Below are 19,986 nucleotides of genomic sequence, written 5' to 3' on the forward strand. Positions count from 1 at the left end.
CCAGAGAGAAATAGAGATGCCGGAAAGCAAAGAACAGGTGGTGTATAAGGGAAGAAGATCAAGTGCCCAGCAGACCATCTTCAGCAGAATTCTAGAGAAGCACATTAACTCGTTTCTGAAATGCTGGGATACCATCTGAATTAGTGAAAATTAATTCTGAAGTTATGAAGTGTAAGAATATTCTAAAGAAATGGATATCCTCATATCCTCCTGGGAATACTGTACGCTGGCCCAGGCCTGCCAGAGAGCATTCTTGCCAAATGACAAAGCTATTTATGCCCATAAACCTGCTAATTCCACTTCGGGTAATATATTCTTATATTCCGAGGAACTCATTCAAAAAGCAAAAAGAAAAAAGCTACTTGTATGGAAATGTTCATAACACTGCTCTCCGTCACAGGAAGACAAAAAACAAAAAGCAATCAACCTAAATACCCAATAGCACAGACATATGCAAGCAATAAGTAGCATATTCTATGATGGATTCCACATTGTTACTACAAATTAAAAACTGAGGACTTCCCTGGTGGCACAGTGGTTGGGAATCCGCCTGCCAATGCAGGGGACACGGGTTCGAGCCCTGGTTCAGGAAGATCCCACATGCCTCAGAGCAACGAAGCCCATGCGTCACAGCTACTGAGCCTACGCTCTAGAACCCACGGGCCACAACTACTGAGCCTGCGTGCCACAACTACTGAAGCCAGTGCACCTAGAACCCGTGCTCCGCAACAAGAGAGGCCACCGCAATGAGAAGCCCGCGCACCACAACGAAGAGCAGCCCCCGCTCGACACAACTAGAGAAAGCCCGCACGCAGCAACAAAGAGACCTAATGCAGCCAAAAATAAGTTAATTAATTAATTAATTAATTTTAAAAAAACTGAAACTACATGGTCTATTTTAATACAGGGGGAAAATGTAGAAACATACTTAAGTTATAAATTAGACCAAAAAGTGTGTTCATGATTATAGCTATATGTAAATATGTATATCCACTGATAAGCTGGTGTTTGGTATTAATGACATTATATCCTATGAAGGTATATGCGTAATGAAGAGTTATTTTTGTCTTATGTATTGACTTAGCCTGAGACCTACCTAAAAAAATGTGTGTCTAATATGTAATTGTGGAAATGCCAACATATTCTCTTTTATATATGGCCAGAAGTGACAATCAGACAGAATAACATTTTTAAACAGATAATTAGGATCAAGATGAATCTACTCTGAATCTCAATTTCAAATCTTTATTTATTTATAGTTAAGTGTGTCCAAGAATGTTATGCTCCAGGATCCCCAGTGACCGACTTCCCAATTGTTCTTTGCTACTATGGTTAGCTATTATTAATCCCTGTGGCTTAGCTGACACACTAGCAATAATCAGGTACACTTATCCTTCTTCTATTAGTACTGTTTGTCTGTCCTGCCTCCTCTTTCAGACTGCAAGCTTTTTGTGAATAAGGACTGGGTCTTCCCTCTTCTTCCAAGTATACCCACAGAGAGCATCTTACAAGTTTTCATTCACAGACTGGAGCTCAATTAGGATTTGATGATGAAGAGAAAGAGAAAAGGAAGGATCATAATTATCAACTGTATTTACAGCTATAATAATGCTGGGAGACTTAAAACTAGGAGCTAAGTACAAATAATCAACTTGCTGTGCTGTATTTTGGCACATCTTGAAGCAAATAAAATGTTCTCCATATCCATTAATTAATAAGTAGCATCTAGTATATGCCCTAGTGATAGATAAATTAGAGCCGATCCTGCCCTCCTCCAGAGTGTTTCACATTTAGTGAGTTACATACATGAACACACAACAGTAATCGAAAGAGAGTGCCTTTGATGGAGGTTATTTAGCAGGAGATGCTGTCAGTGAACAGAGGAGGACAGTCAGGTCAGGCTTCCAGGAGGAGGAGTAATACCTGGGTTGAGTCTCAGAGGATGATTAAGGAGAGGAAGATATGGAGAGAGGGGTTGGCAGAGGAATAGGATGAGGGCAGAATTCCACGCAAAGGGAAGAATACCTGCAAAGGCAGAGGCATGATGATCAAGAACAAATAGATCTCAAACACAGGGTTTGAGTTAGAGGCAGCTGAGGCTGGGTCATCCCAAAAGCCTGGTTTTTGAGGAGGGTCTCAGTCGGTTATTTTGGGTAGTGTATATCCTTAGAATGAGAAAGGAGGGCAGGAAGATGAGCGGGAAGGAATACAGCAAGGGCAAGTGACCCATCTCACTGCAGCTAGGGAGAGAGGTAACTTTCTGAATACCATCTCCAACATAAAAGGAAAGCAGAATCCACTTCCCCAAGACACCACAAAACTCAAAACACCACCACTCCCACTGCAGTGAGGAACCAGCAACTTGGAAGCTATTCAGACAAGAGAGATTCTAGTGGAGTGTTACATGATTAAGATGGCAGAGAACACATACCAATTCCTACCTGGTAAAGTTGCAAAGTTAGTTACTCTGGAATAGAGTGAAAAAAAACATCTTGAGTTTTCCTAAACTACTTACAGAAACCAAGAAAGAAAAAAAAACTGACTCCCCCAAATATACCTTGATAGTGAGACAACTGTTTTCCTGCTGGAAGAAACAGCTTTTAGAATTTCCAAAATGTTCATGACAACGATAGAAGAAAAATACCTTCTCAACAAACCCATCAAAATGCTGTTGTCCTGGTTACTAATTTTGCTTCAGAGATGAATTATTCATCTTTAATGAAATTTCTCCCAACCTAGAGCATCTTCAGTGGAATATTCTCATTTACAGCCATCAGCTCCACCCATGGAGAGAGACCAAGGGGTACAGAAAGGACCAATGTACCCAACCCCAAAGAGAGGAAAGCCTCCATACTCCTGGGATGTGTGATGTGCTCACACCCAATTTATCCTGGAAATGAGCTGATAAGGCCATAGAAATGGGATGCCTCAGGTTCAATCATTTGATAAATATTAATGAAGCCTCTTCTATGCTCCAGCCACTGAGCCAGGTGTGTACAATATATACACATATAATATATAGCATATGTATATAAAATATACATATATATATATATTAGTACATAAAATACGTTGTCCCTGTCAAAGAAATGAATATATAACTACAAATTGTAAAGATGTTCTCTGAATCAGAGAACAGTAAAGAGGATATCTTTCACACTGGGGGATCAGAAATGTTCTTTCTAAATGGTGAATGAATCATGAGAAGTAGCTGGCCATCTGAAGAAGAAAAGAAGGAAAATCACTGCACTCACAGGGAACAGTGGTGAAGACCCTGAGGCTGAAAATACCTTGGAATAGGAACCCAAAAGAAAGTCAGTGAGGCTGGAGGGTGGCAGATAAATGAGATGGAGTTGGGAAGGTGGTGAAGCAGGCAGGGGCCTTGTAGGACCCAGAAAAAGAAAACTATCCCAAGGATGATTTTGGAGCTAAAGACCAAGGATTGGTGTCTTGGAGTTAGAGGTGGAGGAAACCATGGTTCTATAGAAAAGAAAGAGACGGGTTCTTCTTTCTGTAGATAGATACCTACATACATAAAATTCAGATACCCACCACCCACCTATTACACCCTCATCAAGGAAATGGAGGTGGAAATGGCCCACACTTCCTCCAAGTACTACTCTGCTTATCCCCTCGGAGGCTCTGCCTGCTCCCCTTTTCCAGCTGATTCCCGGGGAGCACCACAGCGTTGCCTGCTACCCCCTCACCCAGCCCCTGCCACAGACCACCCACTGGCCTGAGCTTCAGCTGGACCATCAAAGAGAGAAACGTGGTTCCAACCAGAACAGACTTTGTTGGGGGCTGGGTCTCTCGGGGCCCATCGTTCCCATCCCACTGTAGTAGTACCACCTCATCATTCACTGGAGTATTTCAACGTTGGATGTTGTTATTATTTAAGAAAACAAAGCTTTTATGTTTGGAATTGCAAGCTGGGAGTGCAGACAGAAAGTAGAAAGGAAATAATATTTGAGTCAGTGAGGTTTTGTTTATTTGCTATTTTAACTGAAATAATATAACAAAATCTAGGTCAGAGCTTTTTCTACTGTTTTGACTGAATCAGTAAAAGAACTGCTAGAGCAAATGAAATCCTGGAATAACTATGGACGGGCCTAACTAGTCAGGAACTGAGCACTGGGCTCTCTGCACCGGTTTCCTTTCTTTAACAGGTAAATGGTATCTTTGGAAGCAGGATAACTCTCCAAGGGAAACTGGGAGTCTCCATCTACCCCTCACCCAATCCTTGAAGGTGTCACTCTCAGATTAATCCTTTCTGATGCACACCTCTCGGCGGGCAACTCCCTTGTTCTCAAGATATCAATGGCTTCTCTACCAACCAACTAAGGTCCAGAGCCCTTAGTTTAGAATGCAAGGCCCTCTGATATCCAGCTCCCCATCACCTCCCTGCACCACTCCCCAAATGAACCTCTGGTCTCCCACCTAACTCCCTACTTCCAAGGCTCTTCCCAGGAGATGCTGCGCTTCGGTCATGCCAGGTCTCCCTCCTCCCTATTCCATAAGGCTCAGCCTAACTCGCAGTCCCTCTTCAGGGATCCAGTGACTAGGACAGCAAGCACAGATCTAGGTGGATGCTGTGACTCCGCTTTTGAGCTGGGTGACCTCGGGCCAGTTACTGAACCCCCGTAAGCCTCAGTTTCTTCCTCTGTAGACCAAGCACGAGGCCCCTGCCTTTCCAGGCACTTGTGAGGAGTAAATGAGGCAAAGCACTATTTTTCCTTCATGCCTTATATCAAAACATCTCACTCCCCCAGGCAGACTCTTTCCTCTTACATATGCATCTATTATTACGATTATCATGTTGGTAGTAACTGCAGGTCTGACTCCCGTGCTGCTGGGGTCTCTGAGAACAGGCATTCTGGCTCTTCATCTTTGTATTCCCAGGAAATGAACAAATGAATGAATGTGTAAATCACCTGGCCAAGTTCCTAGGGCACAAAATATACCAATGCATATTTTCCCCTCCTATATGGTATCTTAATATGTTGTCTTGTGTTGTAATTATTGTATGCATGTCTTATCTTTTTCACTGGATTTTAAGTTCCTTGGAGCTACGGGCATGCCTTAGTCACTTTTTTTTTTTTTTTTTTTTTTTTTTCTTTTTGCGGTATGCGGGCCTCTCACTGCTGTGGCCTCTCCCGTTGCGGAGCACAGGCTCCGGACGCGCAGGCTCAGCGGCCATGGCTCACGGGCCCAGCCGCTCCGCGGCATATGGGATCCTCCCAGACCGGGGCACGAACCCGTATCCCCCGCATCGGCAGGCGGACTCCCAACCACTGCGCCACCAGGGAGGCCCCTTAGTCACTTTTAAATTTACTTTTTAAGACGCAGACCTACTAGAGAATGGACTTGAGGACACAGGGAGGGGGAAGGGTAAGCTGGGACAAAGTGAGAGAGTGGCATGGACATATATACACTACCAAACGTAAAATAGATAGCTAGTGGGAAGCAGCTGCATAGCACAGGGAGATCAGCTCGGTGCTTGGTGACCACCTAGAGGGGTGGGATAGGGAGGGTGAGAGGGAGGGAGACGCAAGAGGGAGGAGATATGGGGATATATGTATATGTATAACTGATTCACTTTGTTATAAAGCAGAAACTAACACACCATTGTAAAGCAATTATACTCCAATAAAGATGTAAAAAAAAAAAATAAATAAAATAAATAAATAAATTTACTTTTTAAATTTACATACAGGACAATTAACTTATTTTGGTATTCAGTTCTATGAGTTTTGACAAATGCATAAAGTTGTGTAAATACCTTAGACATGTTTATTCCCTCTGGGTACTTTATCTCTCTATAAATGTTTACTGAATAAATGAATGAATCACTGAATGATGGAAACAATGAACAAATGCTTGCTGGGAAAGTTTCCACAATAGCCACCCAGATAGGTTTTGAGTCAAAGAAAATTCAAAGAATGAGATTATAACTGCTATAGCATTTTTCTGCAAAGCAATTTCTCAGTATCTACTGGAAATCTTAAAAAAAAATGCTTATACCCTCCAGCCCAGTATTTCCACTTCTAAGATTATATCCAGAGTAAATAATCATATGCCCACAGTGATTTGGGCACCAGCAAGGACATAACAGCATTATTTATAGTAGCAAACCCTCCAAAACAACATATATACCCCACAATAGAGAAATGGTTAATTAAATGGTGATACTTCCATATGATAAGATAAAATCATATCTCCACATCCTTATTTTATAATACTGAATACAATGCGTCATTGTATAGTGTCAAGTGTAAAATACAATCTAAAAAACAGTATACGTAATACTAACAAACATTTTGAAAATATATATGTATATATGTATATTCTGCATAATGACAATGTTAAATTAAAATTTTTATACAAAGTACTTACCTAATTTTACAAAATTAATGTGCATGTATGTTTTTTTTAAAGCTTTATTATAAGGAGAGAGGGCATTTTATAACAGCAAAGTCAGAAATTCCCCATCACTCAGATAATTTAAATTTATCCTAGGCACATAATAATGCAGCTCAAAACAACCTTAACAAAAACAGCCAAAACTTCTACTATCCCCTCCCCCTTTGCTAGTATGTCCTAACAACTAAACTTTAACAAAAGGAGGGAAGGAAAAAGATCATGATCTCACAGTTCCAGAGTTTTCCATTTCCCCCAAACTTAAAAGCCAACAGTAGCCATAAAAACGTGAGAAAGTGAGGGGTTCTATATGAAGTTACAGATTAAACTGAATGACAGATGTAAAAAATAAACTGAAAAGTTTAACAATGCTTAAAATGAAATCCGCTTATTACAAAGGACAGACTTTAAAAACGTTTAACATCATTTTAGCTTCATCCTAATGAAGCAACCAAGTTAAAACAATGAAAACAATGACTCATATTTTTCCTTATTAAACTCCTGATCATTGTTGACTCCCATGCATTTCTAGTATTCAAATAATGATCTAAACACAGCTCAGATGGAAATAATGTACTTACATTGGCACAACAGGAGACGTCCCAATATTTTATATTTGAAATAACCATTTTTAATTAGCCTATTAAGAATTTTAAAACTAATGTTCACGTTTTCAATTCAACAAGTCTGTGGGTTAGTTTGCTTTTTGGTTTGTTTGTTGGTTTTGGGGTGGAGGTAGGGACTAAAATCAAAACACATTACTTCCAGAGCTGACAATAATACTGTAATATACAAATAAACCTTCAAACTCCAGATTTGCTTTTTTCAGCCATCCCTTCATTTTGTTAACAAAAGTGGCCTCCTGTGTGTTTCTATCAAGTCCATTTATAACACCTTCAACATAGAGGAATGATAATTTCTCCCAAGTTCAGTTGGTACGGGTTGGGGAGTGGGCACCATGTAGAGCTAATGGGAGCACTGTCCCGTGGTGTGAGAGCACAGTTTCTCACCTCACCAGCACCTTCTCTCAATGCCACCTCCCTCAACACAGTAGAGTTTCATTCATAATTTGGATTTTTAAACCAGAAGGTTGTTTTGGTCAATCCAAAATAACCCAAAGAGCTTGCTAAAGTTACATCAATAAGCAGCTTTTTATAGCAGGACTGAAAGAATTAAATAGAAGGCACAGTAGCACTGTAAAGCTTTTTCAGATTATGATAATCTTTTTGTGTGTATATATGGAACCCAAACTTTCTTTTTTGTTGTTAAAAATGTCTGATGAGGGCTTCCCTAGTGGCGCAGTGGTTTGGAGTCCGCCTGCCAATGCAGTGCTCCGCAGCGGGAGAGGCCACAGGGGTGAGAGGCCCGTGTACCGCAAAACAATAAAAATTAAAAAAAAAAAAAGTCTGATGAACAATCCGAAAATCCTTATTTGTCTTCTTTCCCTTTCGTTTTTCTGTATACCATCTCTCGAAAACTGGCCAGAATCTTGTTTTCTCTCTTTCGTCTCTCTTCTTGGTTAAAGTATGCAAGGGCTCTCTTCTCATCAGCACTATAGATCTGGTTCTCTTTTCGCAGTCGCACAGCCTCCATTCGGCGATGCCTGCTACCACTCATTATGTAACCCAAGCATTCAAATGATGCAATTTCTTCACTTGTCAAGCCAATTTCACCTCTTCGTGGGATACGTTTTCCAGCTTTTACATATTCAGCCATAGCTGCACCTTCACCAGGTAACAAAGCATGGCCATAGTTCAAAGGTTTATCATCTTGAGAGGCAAGTGTTTTGGGATCCTCTGGGCCAATCAAATCTGAGGGTTCTTCAGGCTTTGATTGATCCTTCCAGAGATTCTCCAGAAACTCTTCTTGGGACTCTTTAGAACTTGAATCACTGGAATCTTTTCTGCTCTTCTTAGACTTCTTTTTCTTATATTTCTTCGATCTGCGTTTCTTCTTCTTTTCCTTTTTCTTGGCTTTCTTTGCTCTCCTTTTTGTATCTTCATCACTGGAGTCTGTTTCAGAATCAGAGTCACTGTCACTATCATCAGAATACTTCTTGTGTTTTCTTTTAGATGATTTTTTCTTCCTCCTTTTCTTGGACCTTTCTTTTGAATGACTAGATGACTTCTTCTTCTTCTTTTCTTCTTCTGAAGTAGAAGCTGAAGTGGTGCTTTTCTTTGGCTCTTCTTTCTCTACTGGTGTATGTTCATCAGAGTCTGGTTCTGGATTCTTTGGAGAAAGTCCCCATACTTCAGGAGCTCCCAATTCTCCAATCCTCTGTCTCTCACTTAATCTCTTCTGCCGCAGGCTCTCTTCCCTCTCCTTGTCCAGGAGGTTAGGCCATGGCTTGTCGCTCCCATAGGGGCGTGAGTAGCCGCCATAATAGGCGGACGAGGAGGCAGAAGCGAAAGGGGCACCCCGCGGTGCGGAGGGCCGCTCTCGAGAGCGTGCCCGCGAGCGGGAGCGGTAGGACTGGTTTCGGGAGCCATGGCTGGGGCCACTCAGTTGATGGCTAAGGCCATTCCGGTCCCCGGACCGAGAGCAAGAGTGCGAGCGAGAGCCGCGGCTCCGCGGGAAGCGAGAGGATCTGCTGGGCTTATGGCTCTTCGACGAACTGCGACGCTTCACCCCGGAGCCCGAGGCCTCCCACTCCGAGCTGCGGGAGCCAGACACCGGAGCCATAGCTGTTGCTGGGTCCCCGAAGCCGTGGGAGAAGGGGGCGCTCTCGCGAGCTGGGAAGATCACCGTTGCCTTGGCTCCCAGGACCAGCAGCCGCGACACTACCCGAGCCCAAGAAAACCTTGGAAACAGTTACAAGTACGTTGAGTACGTCAGCAAATTCCTTCCCCGGACCTAGGCGGTCCTGCCAGTCGCATGTATGTTGATATAATCATCCGTGTGCGATAGGTGATTTTTATTTCCTTCATATGTTTTCAGACTTTCAAATTTCTTATGATAGATACTCCTATTTCTTTTGTAATCAGAAGACAGTTATAAAAATAGAGATGAAAGGCTTTTATTTCTGCTTTAAAAAACTCAAACCTTTATTTCATCTCTAGATGATTCAGTGGTGGCTAAATTTTAACATTCAAGATGTGGCATATGGCTCTGCTTATAGGAGAACATGCTTTCTGTCTGAAGCGTGTTCAGAAATAGCCCATCCCACTGGTGGGTGACACATTTCCTGCACACCTACGGGAAGCAGCCCCTGTCCCAGAGGGCTGAGGCTTCAACGGTGGTTACATCAGGAGGACGTCAGATAAAGGACACCGGGGAGACTGTGGGACGCACAGAGTAACTTCGCCTTCACCACTAACGGGACCACCACTTTCCTCAACCTCAAGTGCTGGGACTGTGCTTTATTCACTTCTGTATCCCAGCAGCCAGCAGACTAGCAGCCCCGCAACAGATACCCAGATAACCCTTATTACATCAGAATGGGCAAGACATGAGTGAGAGCTAGAAGGTGGAGGAGTGAGGATGTGCTCTGAAACTGTAAAGGAGCCCTGCTTTCTTGGAGAACACACGTGTGGCCAACTGCCTGCAGCAATGGCCCCAAATGTCACACCTCCCTGTACCCAGGTTCATTTCCAGTTGAAACTTGCAGCTTCTCCCATCAAGAGTCAGGGTCCGCTGCTCCAGCCTCTGCATCTGGGGTGGCTTGTGACTTGTCTTGCCCAACAAGAACATGGCAGAAGAAAGGCACTCCAGTCCTGGGCCCAGGCCTCCAGAGGCATCACATGTTTCTACTTGCTCCTCTAGAAGCTTGGCTAACCCCCATGAGAACACCCTGGGTTACCTGTCGCAGCATGAGACTCGTGGCCAGCCACCTGCCCAGGAGCAGAGCCACCCAGCTGACACAGGCATGACAGCAGATGCATGAGGAAGCCCAGCCAAGACCAGAACAGCTGACCAGCCCAACCTGCCAACTCACAGAATCCTAAACCAATTAAATGTTCTCTTAAGCCACTAAGTATTGGGAGATGAATGACAAATGGACTTTCATTTCAGCTTTTAAATCTCTATTTGTATATCTTAAAGATATTGAAAACTCAGCACACTTAAAACTCAACTCACACTCTCTCTCCCAGAACCTTTAGGATGCTGTGATTGTCATGACTATCCTTCCCATTACATGTGACAAAAATCTAGAAGTCATCCTCAAATCCTTCCTTGCCCTCCCCACACTCTTCTATATCCAATGCACCATTAAGTTCTGCTGATTTTGCCACCTAAATACTTCTCAAATCCATTTATTTCTCTCAGTCTTTATCACAAACACTTTTCCAAGTTACCATCAATCCATTTCTGCTGTATGACCTTTGACAAGTCACTTTACTTCTCTGAGCCTCTGTTTCCTTGACTGTAAAATGAAGATAATGCTAGTACCTGCTTCAGAGAGTTGCTGTGTAGATTAAATGAGATAATGTATCTAGGTGCTTAATAGAAGATCTGGTGTAAAGTAAGTGTTCAGTAAATGTTTATTTTCTTTAATAATACACCACGTGGTGCCCATTTATGCTGGGCCTCAGTCTTTTCATCTACTGAGTGTTCCCACCATTTTGCTTATATGAAGGCAACAGCAAACCATCTTCACCCATGCCTAATTCTCTCTCTTGCCTCCAGGCCTTACAAATGCTTTTTCCTCCAACTGGAATGTTCTATCCCACCATCTATTACAGGTGGACTCCTATTCATCCTTCAAAACCCAAGTCATACATAGATCACAGCAAGATCTTTTTTGACCCACCTTCTATAGTAATAGAAAAACAAAACTAAACAAATGGGACCTAATGAAACTTCAAAGTTTTTGCACAGCAAAGGAAACCATTAAACAAGATGAAAAGACAACCCTTGGAATGGGAGAAAATATTTGCAAATGAATCAATGGACAAAGGATCAATCTCCAAAATATACAAACAGCTCATGCAGCTCAATATAAAAAAAAATCAAAAAATGGGCAGAAGACCTAAATAGACATTTCTCTGAGAAGACATACAGATGGCCAAGAAGGACAATGAAAAGATGCTCAACATCACTAATTATTAGAGAAATGTAAATCAAAACTACAATGAGGTATCACCTCACACCAGTCAGAATGTCCATCATCAAAAAATCTACAAACAATAAATGCTGGAAAGGGTGTGGAGAAAAGGAAACCCTCTTGCACTGTTGGTGGGAATGTAAATAGATGCAGCCACTATGGAGAACAGTATGGAGGTTCCTTAAAAAACTGAAAAGAATTACCATATTACCCAGCAATCCCACTACTGGACATATACCCAGAAAAAAACATAACTCAAAAAGACACATGCACCCCAATGTTCACTGTGGCACTATTTACAATAGCCAGGTCATGGAAGAAACCTAAATGCCCATGGACGGACGAATGGATAAAGAAGATGCAGTACATATATACAAAGGAATATTACTCAGCCATAAAAAGGTATGAAATGGGGTTATTTGTAGAGACATGGATGGACCTAGAGACTGTCATACAGAGTGAAGTAAGTCAGAAAGAGAAAAACAAATATATTACCACATATATGTGGAATCTAGAAAAATGAACCTGTTTGCAAGGCAGAAATAGAGACACAGATGTAGAGAACAAACGTATGGACACCAAGGGTGGAAAGGAGAAGTGGGATGAATTGGGAGATTGGGATTGACACATATACACTACTGTGTATAAAACATATAACTAATGAGAACCTACTGTATAGCACAGGGAGCTCCACTTCGCTGTACCGTATAAACTAACACAACAGTATAAAACAACTATACCCCAATAAAAAAAGAAAACCTTATGTGAAATATATGTAAATTCCCATTTATCTCATGAGATTCCACACATTTCTTAAGAATAACTTCTTCTGAAATGAAAAAACGAACCAAGTCATATTTTACCTCCATACTTTCCAGCTCTCCCTGAGCCCCCTGTACAGAGTCAGTCACTCCCTCCAATCAGTCCCTCTTATATGCTATCTCTGCATTCGACACATGCTTCTACTGAATTGCACATTATCATATCATTATCATTATTCATTTACACCCATCTTTACTGTTAGCTAGTTGAAGGCAGAGGCCATATCTTTACAACCTCATCACCTAAAATAGTGCCCAGCACACAGTGTGTGCTAAGTAAATGCTTGACAAATGGATAAATAAATAAATGAACATCCACTCTCACATCCTCCACCACCTCACAAAAGCAGAACATACCCTGAATTAATAGAACCAACTTCTTCTGCCTTGGGTGTCTTAGTTTTTTCAGTGCCAAAGTAACTGGCACCCATGTGGAAAATATTTGCTGTCACTCTCCCACCCAGACTCCAAATTCCAGTTCAAAGCCAAGTGCCTGTCTCCCTGCCAGGGCAGCCCACAGCTTTGCTGAGAATGTTTCCCTCAGCTCTCCTCTGTGCATAACCTTAGCTATATTATTTACTACCATGAACACCGTAATATGTATTTAAATATTCCATAAAGGTCAGACAACTGAGCCATACCCCTTCCTGGGAATCCATTTCACACCATGGCAGAGTCAGGCCTCCCAGCACTTACTCAAACCCAGATTTGAAGGTAAATTATGAAGGATTTTTTTTCTCATGTGAGGATGACCTCATCATGCACCATATTCTATGGAGTAATAGCTATAAATCCTTCTGTTACATTCTGTTACAAGCTGAGAGAGCAGAAAGTGTTGGGAGCCACAGAATGATTTGAACTTCTGGGCTGTCACCCTCATATTCAGAAAGTTCAGCTATAAAAATCAACCTCAAGTTTAAGAAGAAAATGAGAGAAGAGTTGGAGAAAGCACATGGAGCACAGATGCTGCTTCCCCACCACCAGCAACCAGAGATGCTCCAGATATGTGGTTCTTAAACTTCCATCTCCTTCCTCTTCCAGACTAGGCAGCTCTTTTTGTCCTTGCCATGATGACTCCAGGTCCGTTCTCTTAAACTTAAAGGCTCAAAGAGCTCTTAGAGAAAACTATTAAATGACAGATACTTTCTCCACAGAAACATATATTTCACATAAAATTTTCTACTCAGTAGTAAGGCATTCATGGATTCCCTGAAGCCTCTCCATGGACCAAGAAATCCCAAAAAAGAATTTGTTCTACATTATCCCTCAGCTGAGACTGAAAGAATAAACAGTGGTAAGTTGAAGTCTCCAAACACAAAACAGAGCGACACACAACACACATACACACACACATCTCTCTCTCTCTCTCTCTCTCTCTCACACACACACACACATACACTTTGTGCAGGAAACCTAGTGAAAAGATTATGAGCGGGAGGTAGTTTCTTAAAAGCAACAGTCCAGAGTGTCTGAAAATGCTGCCTGTGGATGCACATCATAGGAGATTTTCCCAGAGGCATTCAGAATACAAGAAGAATAAAAGGTGTGGGATATAGGCTCTGTGGAACCTGGCTCTGCCCTAAAAGCTCCCAAGGTCTAGGGCATTTTCTAGAGTTTGTCAACATCCAATGTGGAAAGGGAAAACTAAGCTGGTCTCAACAGCTCCGAGCAAACCTTAATCCCTTAGTTCTCTTCCATATGCTTTCATTATGAAAACCACAGCACACCAAAGACAATTTGGGGAAGAAAAAAAGTCATCCATAAGCACACTAGCCTCTTACTATTTCTATCCTTATGTTCTTTTCTGATTGGATGAAATGTACACCTTTGTAGAGACTTGTGATCAAGTACATATAACATGTGAGCTACTTTTTCATTTACGCCTAACCTATCGTAAATCTATTCCCACTTTGCCCTAAAATCTTCATAATGATCATTATTGTTATCAGGGAACATACCTTATTATGTTTCCTTTTTTAAAAATGTGATTTTTTATGCATTTAGCATCTTTTCATTTTCAGACAAGTCCTTAGGATAAATTCCAAGGTGTGGTATTACTTAGTCAAAAGCCATGATCAATGTTGTAGCTTTGGGTACATCCTACCATACTGCTCTCCAAAATAGTTGCTCTGATTTACAATGCCACCAGCAAGATTCCTCCAGTTTCACTGCCACTGAAGAGCCTTCTAGAGCTTGCAGCACCATTAGCCACATTTAGAGGCATCATGCAGCTATTACTTGAGGCTACTATTCATAATCCTACTGTTTTGCTTGTAACTAAGCTTCCCACCCCTCTATGCCTAGACTTACTTTCTGGGCACGTAGAAAATTAACTCAGAGGAAACAGTCTAAAATGGTAGAAAGACCTAGTATGAGACTAAGTCATAAATACCTTGTTTAGATTCCTGACGCTGCTAAAGACTAGCTTAGGAAGGCTACTTGGCCCCTCTGTGCCTCAGTTCCCTCATCTGGAAGCTAAGGGTAACTCGACCTACTTTACAGGAAGTTTAAAAGTGGCAAAAATGTTCACAACATCTTTCCCAACCGCCACTCCCATTCCATGCCCTTTATAATACAGGCTGAGGTCATCTGTAGCAAGACAAGCAGGGTATCTGAGATAGAGGTTTTTTAAAAAGGTCTGAAATGTACTCATGGAAAAGAGAGAAGCGAAAAAAGGAAGGAAAGAATAAATGGTGACAAGGACGAAGGACCAGGAGGAAGAGAAAGAAGTCCGTGCAAAAGGCTGTAGAGGGTGTGAAGAGGGCTGCAGAGCGAAGAATGAAGGCCATGAGGAGGTTGGAGAGCGACGGGATTGGAGCATCAGCAAACAGGGAAGGGGATGGAAGAAGGGGCGCTGTGCTCATTCATTGTATCAGGTCCCTCCTCGTCACTCCCTGCCCCCGATTCCACCCTACGGAAGGAAGTGATTGTGACTGGTCTCTGTCTTAGAGCCTTCTCAGCTCCTATCACTCCCTACTCCCTGCTGCCTCCAAGAGAAGTCCTATCCCCCTAGGGTGACTTGTTAGCCCCACGTCAAAATTCCTGAAATGGACCACAACTCACCTTCTGTATTAATGTCCTCTAGCCAAAACTATGGGGTTGGTCAAAAAGTTTGTTCGGGGGCTTCCCTGGTGGCGCAGTGGTTGAGAGTCCGCCTGCCGATGCAGGGGACACGGGTTTGTGCCCCGGTCTGGGAAGATCCCACATGCCACGGAGCAGCTGGGCCCGTGAGCCATGGCTGCTGAGCCTGCGCGTCCGGAGCCTGTGCTCCGCAACGGGAGAGGCCACAACAGTGAGAGGCCCACGTACCGCAAAAAAAAAAAAGGTCGTTTGGGTTCTCTCATAAGATCTTACCAAAAAATCCAAACGAAATTTTTGGCCAATCCAATACTTTGAAACAACGTGGAACATTGAGATTTTCTGACTATGCCTTGCATTTTCCCTTCTGAGCCTTTGCTCGTGTTCCTTTTTTTTTTTTTTTTTTTTTTTTTAATTTATGGCTGCTTTGGGTCTTCGTTGCTGCATGTGGGCTTTCTCTAGTTGCGGCCAGCAGGGGCTTCGCTACGGTGTGTGGGCTTCTCATTGCAGTGGCTTCTCTTGTTGCAGAGCACAGGCTCTAGGCACTCAGGCTTCAGTAGTTGTGGTACACGGGCCCAGTAGTTGTGGCTCGCGGGCTCTAGAGAGCAGGCTTAGTAGTTGTGGCGCATGGGCTTAGCTGCTCCGCGGCATGTGAGATCTTCCCGGACCAGGGCTTGAATCCGTGTCTTCTGCATTGGCAGGCAGATTCTTAACCACTGCACCACCAGGGGAGTCCCTCATGTTCCTTCTTAATATGGCTCCTCTTCCATGAAGCTTTCCCCAGATATTCTCATTGGAATTACTCTCATCGTCCTCTGTGCTCTCAGGACAATTTTATTTCTCTCTCTTCTATGATCAAGTCACATTCTGGTTGTATTAGGTCTGTGTGTACGTGTCTTTTTCCTTGTAATCAAGGGTAAGAAACTGAAGTGTGGGGACCAAGGTTTGTAGCCCCCTGGTGACTCACACAGAGGAGGTACTCATTGGGTGGGCTTATCGGAAAACTGAATTAGTCCCACGCAGCACCTGAGAACCAGCTAAGGGTGACACTCAGCATTTGTCTCCCCCTCTTTGTCTACTTATCTAAACACTGCTTATCTGAGTGTATGAATAAATCAGTGCACAAATGAATGAATGAAACTTCAGAGTGTCTAGAGTCAGGCCTTTCCTAAAGGACACGAGAAGCTCACACCTACCAGTCAGTCCATTTCTGGTAGAAATCAAGTAAGTTTGCCCAGTTCATATGATTTGGCCACTATTCTGGTTTCAGGAAATGATATCAGTTGTTCAAATCTTATCCTGTCTCTACCAGGACTTTGTTAACATCTGAAGATTGAGTATCAACTTTTAAAATAAATGCATTACTATCCCGCTTTCCATGATGCAGCTCATGGAAAGGGAGTACACTAAGCTGCAGATTATGTTGTTAATTATGTGACAACGGTAGAGTCACTTCCTCTGTTTTCACCTCTGTATTGACATCTGTATAATGCACATAAGCATGCCCACCCTGCCCACTTCCAGAGCTATAAGAGTGTACAAAATGATGTAAGTGAGGCCACCTTACAAAGGTATCAGGTATGAAACTGGAGGAAGGAAAACTAACATGTACTTTGAGCCCTTCCTATGAAGCGAGGACCATGAAAGAAACGTTCAACAGCATGTTTCATCCTCTCTACAGTCCATATTACCAAGAGTTTATGTACATGAAGGGCGATTCTGAAAGAACTGAGTTCAAATCCTGATTCTGCCACTTAGCAGTTGTGTGGTCTTGGGCTAGGTCCCTTGACCTTTTATCACCTGTATCCTCATCTTTAAACTGAGAACGATGAAAATTCCTACCTTCCAGGTGCTTGTTAGAATCAAATGAGATGCTCCATGTGGGGGCAGGGGGTAAGCCGTGGAAACTGTAAAGCACTAAGCAATTTCAAGGAATCATTACTAAAATAGCAGAACCCTTTACCCTAACAAGGTAACCAGATAACTGGAGGTAAGTGGGTGATGTATACCCACCAACTTGGGAACTGACATCCCAAAGCCATTGCTTGGCATTGATTTGGGTCATAGCGTTGGATGGTAAACAATGACATAATGGTTCTTTCTGTAGAGTTTAAAACAGGCTTTAGCTGGGAGTTAGAGAAGATCTCTGTGACAGAAGTAATTTTAGTCGAGGAGGGAGACCTTGAGCCCTGGAGGAGGCAGAGGCCCCTCCAAAGTAGAGCTGGAGGAGAAGAGGATGAGGAAAAAAAATACTGCCTTTCAAGAAATCCAGAAGCAAAAATGAGGTCGCTCACCTGCCGTAGAGCTTGAGTGAGTGAATGAGCCTGGGGGCTCACACAGGCACATAAATGCATTCCTTATACACAGCGACCCAGAGACACCCAGGAAGGGAGAGAGGTGATAAGGTAGAGGGAGAACAGTGCCAGTAATGGGTAATGCAGAGGATTATAAAAAGTGCTTACTGCAGAGGTTTTCAAAGATAATGTAGCCCAGGAAATCTTTCTTTAAAAGAAATTGATGTGAAAATCCACATGCATTTTACTTGCATAAAACAAGTAAATTCAAGGTGAAGTCGTTGAGGAGAGGTTTGGAGCCTGAATGTTCAACCCCACAGCTTCTCTGTTCCCCTTTATGTAGCTTCTGAGAGGAATCGGAGGCCCCCTAAGGGATGTGACAGCAGAATTAGAAGGCCATTGCCTGAATAAGGAACGAGATCTGTAACTAAGACTGCCAACGTGTTCCCCTTTCTTCCTTTTAGAACTGGAACCCCTCCTGCCACATTTTAGCCTTTATCCTGCTAGAAACTTCATTTCCCTGCTTGCCTTGCAGCTAGAGGTGATCATGAGACTAAGATTTTTTTTTTTTTTTTTTTTTTTTTTTTTTGCCGAGGGAACGAGAGTGGAAGTGATGTGTGCGATTTCTGGGTCACTTCCTTAAAAAGAAATTGACTGTTCTCTTCCTCACCACCATATGGACATGACAGTAACTAGCTTCAACCACGTGGAAATGACAAACTGAGAGCCAGTAGAGCAACAAGATGGAAGGATCCTGGGTCCCTAGATGATCTTGTGGAGCACAGTCACCTCCCCTCCGTGGACCAACAACCAACACCTAGACATGGGAGACAGAAATCTCTCGTTTGAGCCTCAGCACTCTGGCTATCATAGTAACAGATGCCTACAACCTAACTAACCAGATCGGCAGGAGGGAAAGAGAAAGAGTAGGAAAAATTCAGCTTGGTGCCTCCTAAGCCCCTCCAAGATCTTCTCTGAGCACATGACTCCCAGCCCTAACACCAGAATGGTGACCTCTTTGACCTTCAGAAGTTGTCAGCAGCTTTGAACGGTAGCAGATTCTGTTTATGCTCCGTTTTTCAGGGAAAAGGATTCTGTAGATGCTCAGTAGATCCCGACAGGATCCTTAGACCAGACTATGACAGCACAGAGTTCCTTTCCTCTCTTTGCTTTTGCTCAGGGCCTCAGAGCTGGAACTGGGATTTCACAGTCCTGCTCACTCTCCACTTCCTGACACTGCTTCTTCCGAGCTATTCCCAGGATGAGCCATTGCCTCCTGGGGGAAACCACAGCCTAGTATCTAGTTCTTTAAATCCCAAAGGATCTATCAGCTCAGACTGAAAACTGCTATTTCAATTCAAAGAACTATTACAAGATGTTGAGAAACCCTATACAGTTTTCTCTCTGTTGAGGCTGTTTTTCAGTTTTTCTTCTTTTCTATTTTCTCATCTTGGATGATTCAATTTTAAAATAGAGGCAGAATAAGGAGATTTTAGGTCCTCCATCCCCATCACCTGACAGGCTCACCATCTCTTGGCTTCAGGGATCCAGAATCTTTGTGAAACCATTGTTAAATACTAGGTCATTACTGAAAATGATGATGTTGAGGTGTATAAAAGAAATGTAATACCTTGGAATATAAGAGTAATCACTACATCTAATTACCAAGAAGAATGATTCACCCAAATATTTAAAATGTCTTTAAATATAATAAAGTGAAAAGAGAGAATGTGAGCAATTGCTTAGTGAGCTGGCAATGGGAAGTAGATCTCAGGGAATACAATTCCCATTTTAGCATCAAAGAAGCCAGGATCTTTCAAAATCATTGTAAGTTCTATTCTTAACAGTGTTTAAACTTAAGACCATCAGAAGTGGTAAAACTTTTGAATTTTTTAAGGGGATCTGAAGCTCACCCTTGCCATGTACCACAATGACTCTGTAAGCTTCTACATATCTGTAAATTCATGTACAATTTTGGTATTAGAACGAACTGAATCCCTCAATGCTTTAGTTCCTCCTTTCAGGCTCTGCTTCAAAATAGACAGGACCAGATGGAAGTTCTAAGATGTAAAAATTAGGTTCGCAACAGATTTGTATCTTACCCTCAAAGATTCCCTCTGTGCTGCAAGACAATACATAATTCATTCATTCACACACTCGTGTTTACGGCAGCGTGAGTGACAGCATAAAAGGGATATTCGTGCCGACAGAGTCAGGGGTGATATTTTTCACCCTCAGAATTACATTAAAAGGTAGGCATTTTTACTTTCATTTTACGAATGAGGAAATTATGGTTTGAAAAGGTTAATTTTTCCAAGGTCAAAATCAAAGA

At 42.4% G+C, this 19,986-nt stretch overlaps 2 protein-coding genes across 2 annotated transcripts in view; both read right to left on the reverse strand.

The window, feature by feature from the left end:
• Nucleotides 1-19,986, reverse strand: part of SORCS3 (sortilin related VPS10 domain containing receptor 3) — a 626,549-nt gene that overhangs the window by 449,093 nt on the left and 157,470 nt on the right. The gene's annotated exons all lie outside the window — the stretch shown is intronic.
• LOC132493196 (NF-kappa-B-activating protein-like) lies at nucleotides 7,846-9,099 on the reverse strand. The gene has a single exon (XM_060103544.1). It carries the CDS (start codon nucleotides 9,097-9,099, stop codon nucleotides 7,846-7,848), a length of 1,254 nt encoding a protein of 417 aa, XP_059959527.1.

The sequence above is a fragment of the Mesoplodon densirostris genome, chromosome 1 (assembly GCF_025265405.1).
Source record: "Mesoplodon densirostris isolate mMesDen1 chromosome 1, mMesDen1 primary haplotype, whole genome shotgun sequence".
Taxonomy (NCBI): Eukaryota; Metazoa; Chordata; class Mammalia; order Artiodactyla; family Ziphiidae; genus Mesoplodon; species Mesoplodon densirostris.

Excerpts from the sequence above, each read along its gene's own strand:
- LOC132493196 (XM_060103544.1), bottom strand. The coding sequence starts at position 9,099 with ATGGCTCCGGTGTCTGGCTCCCGCAGCTCGGAGTGGGAGGCCTCGGGC.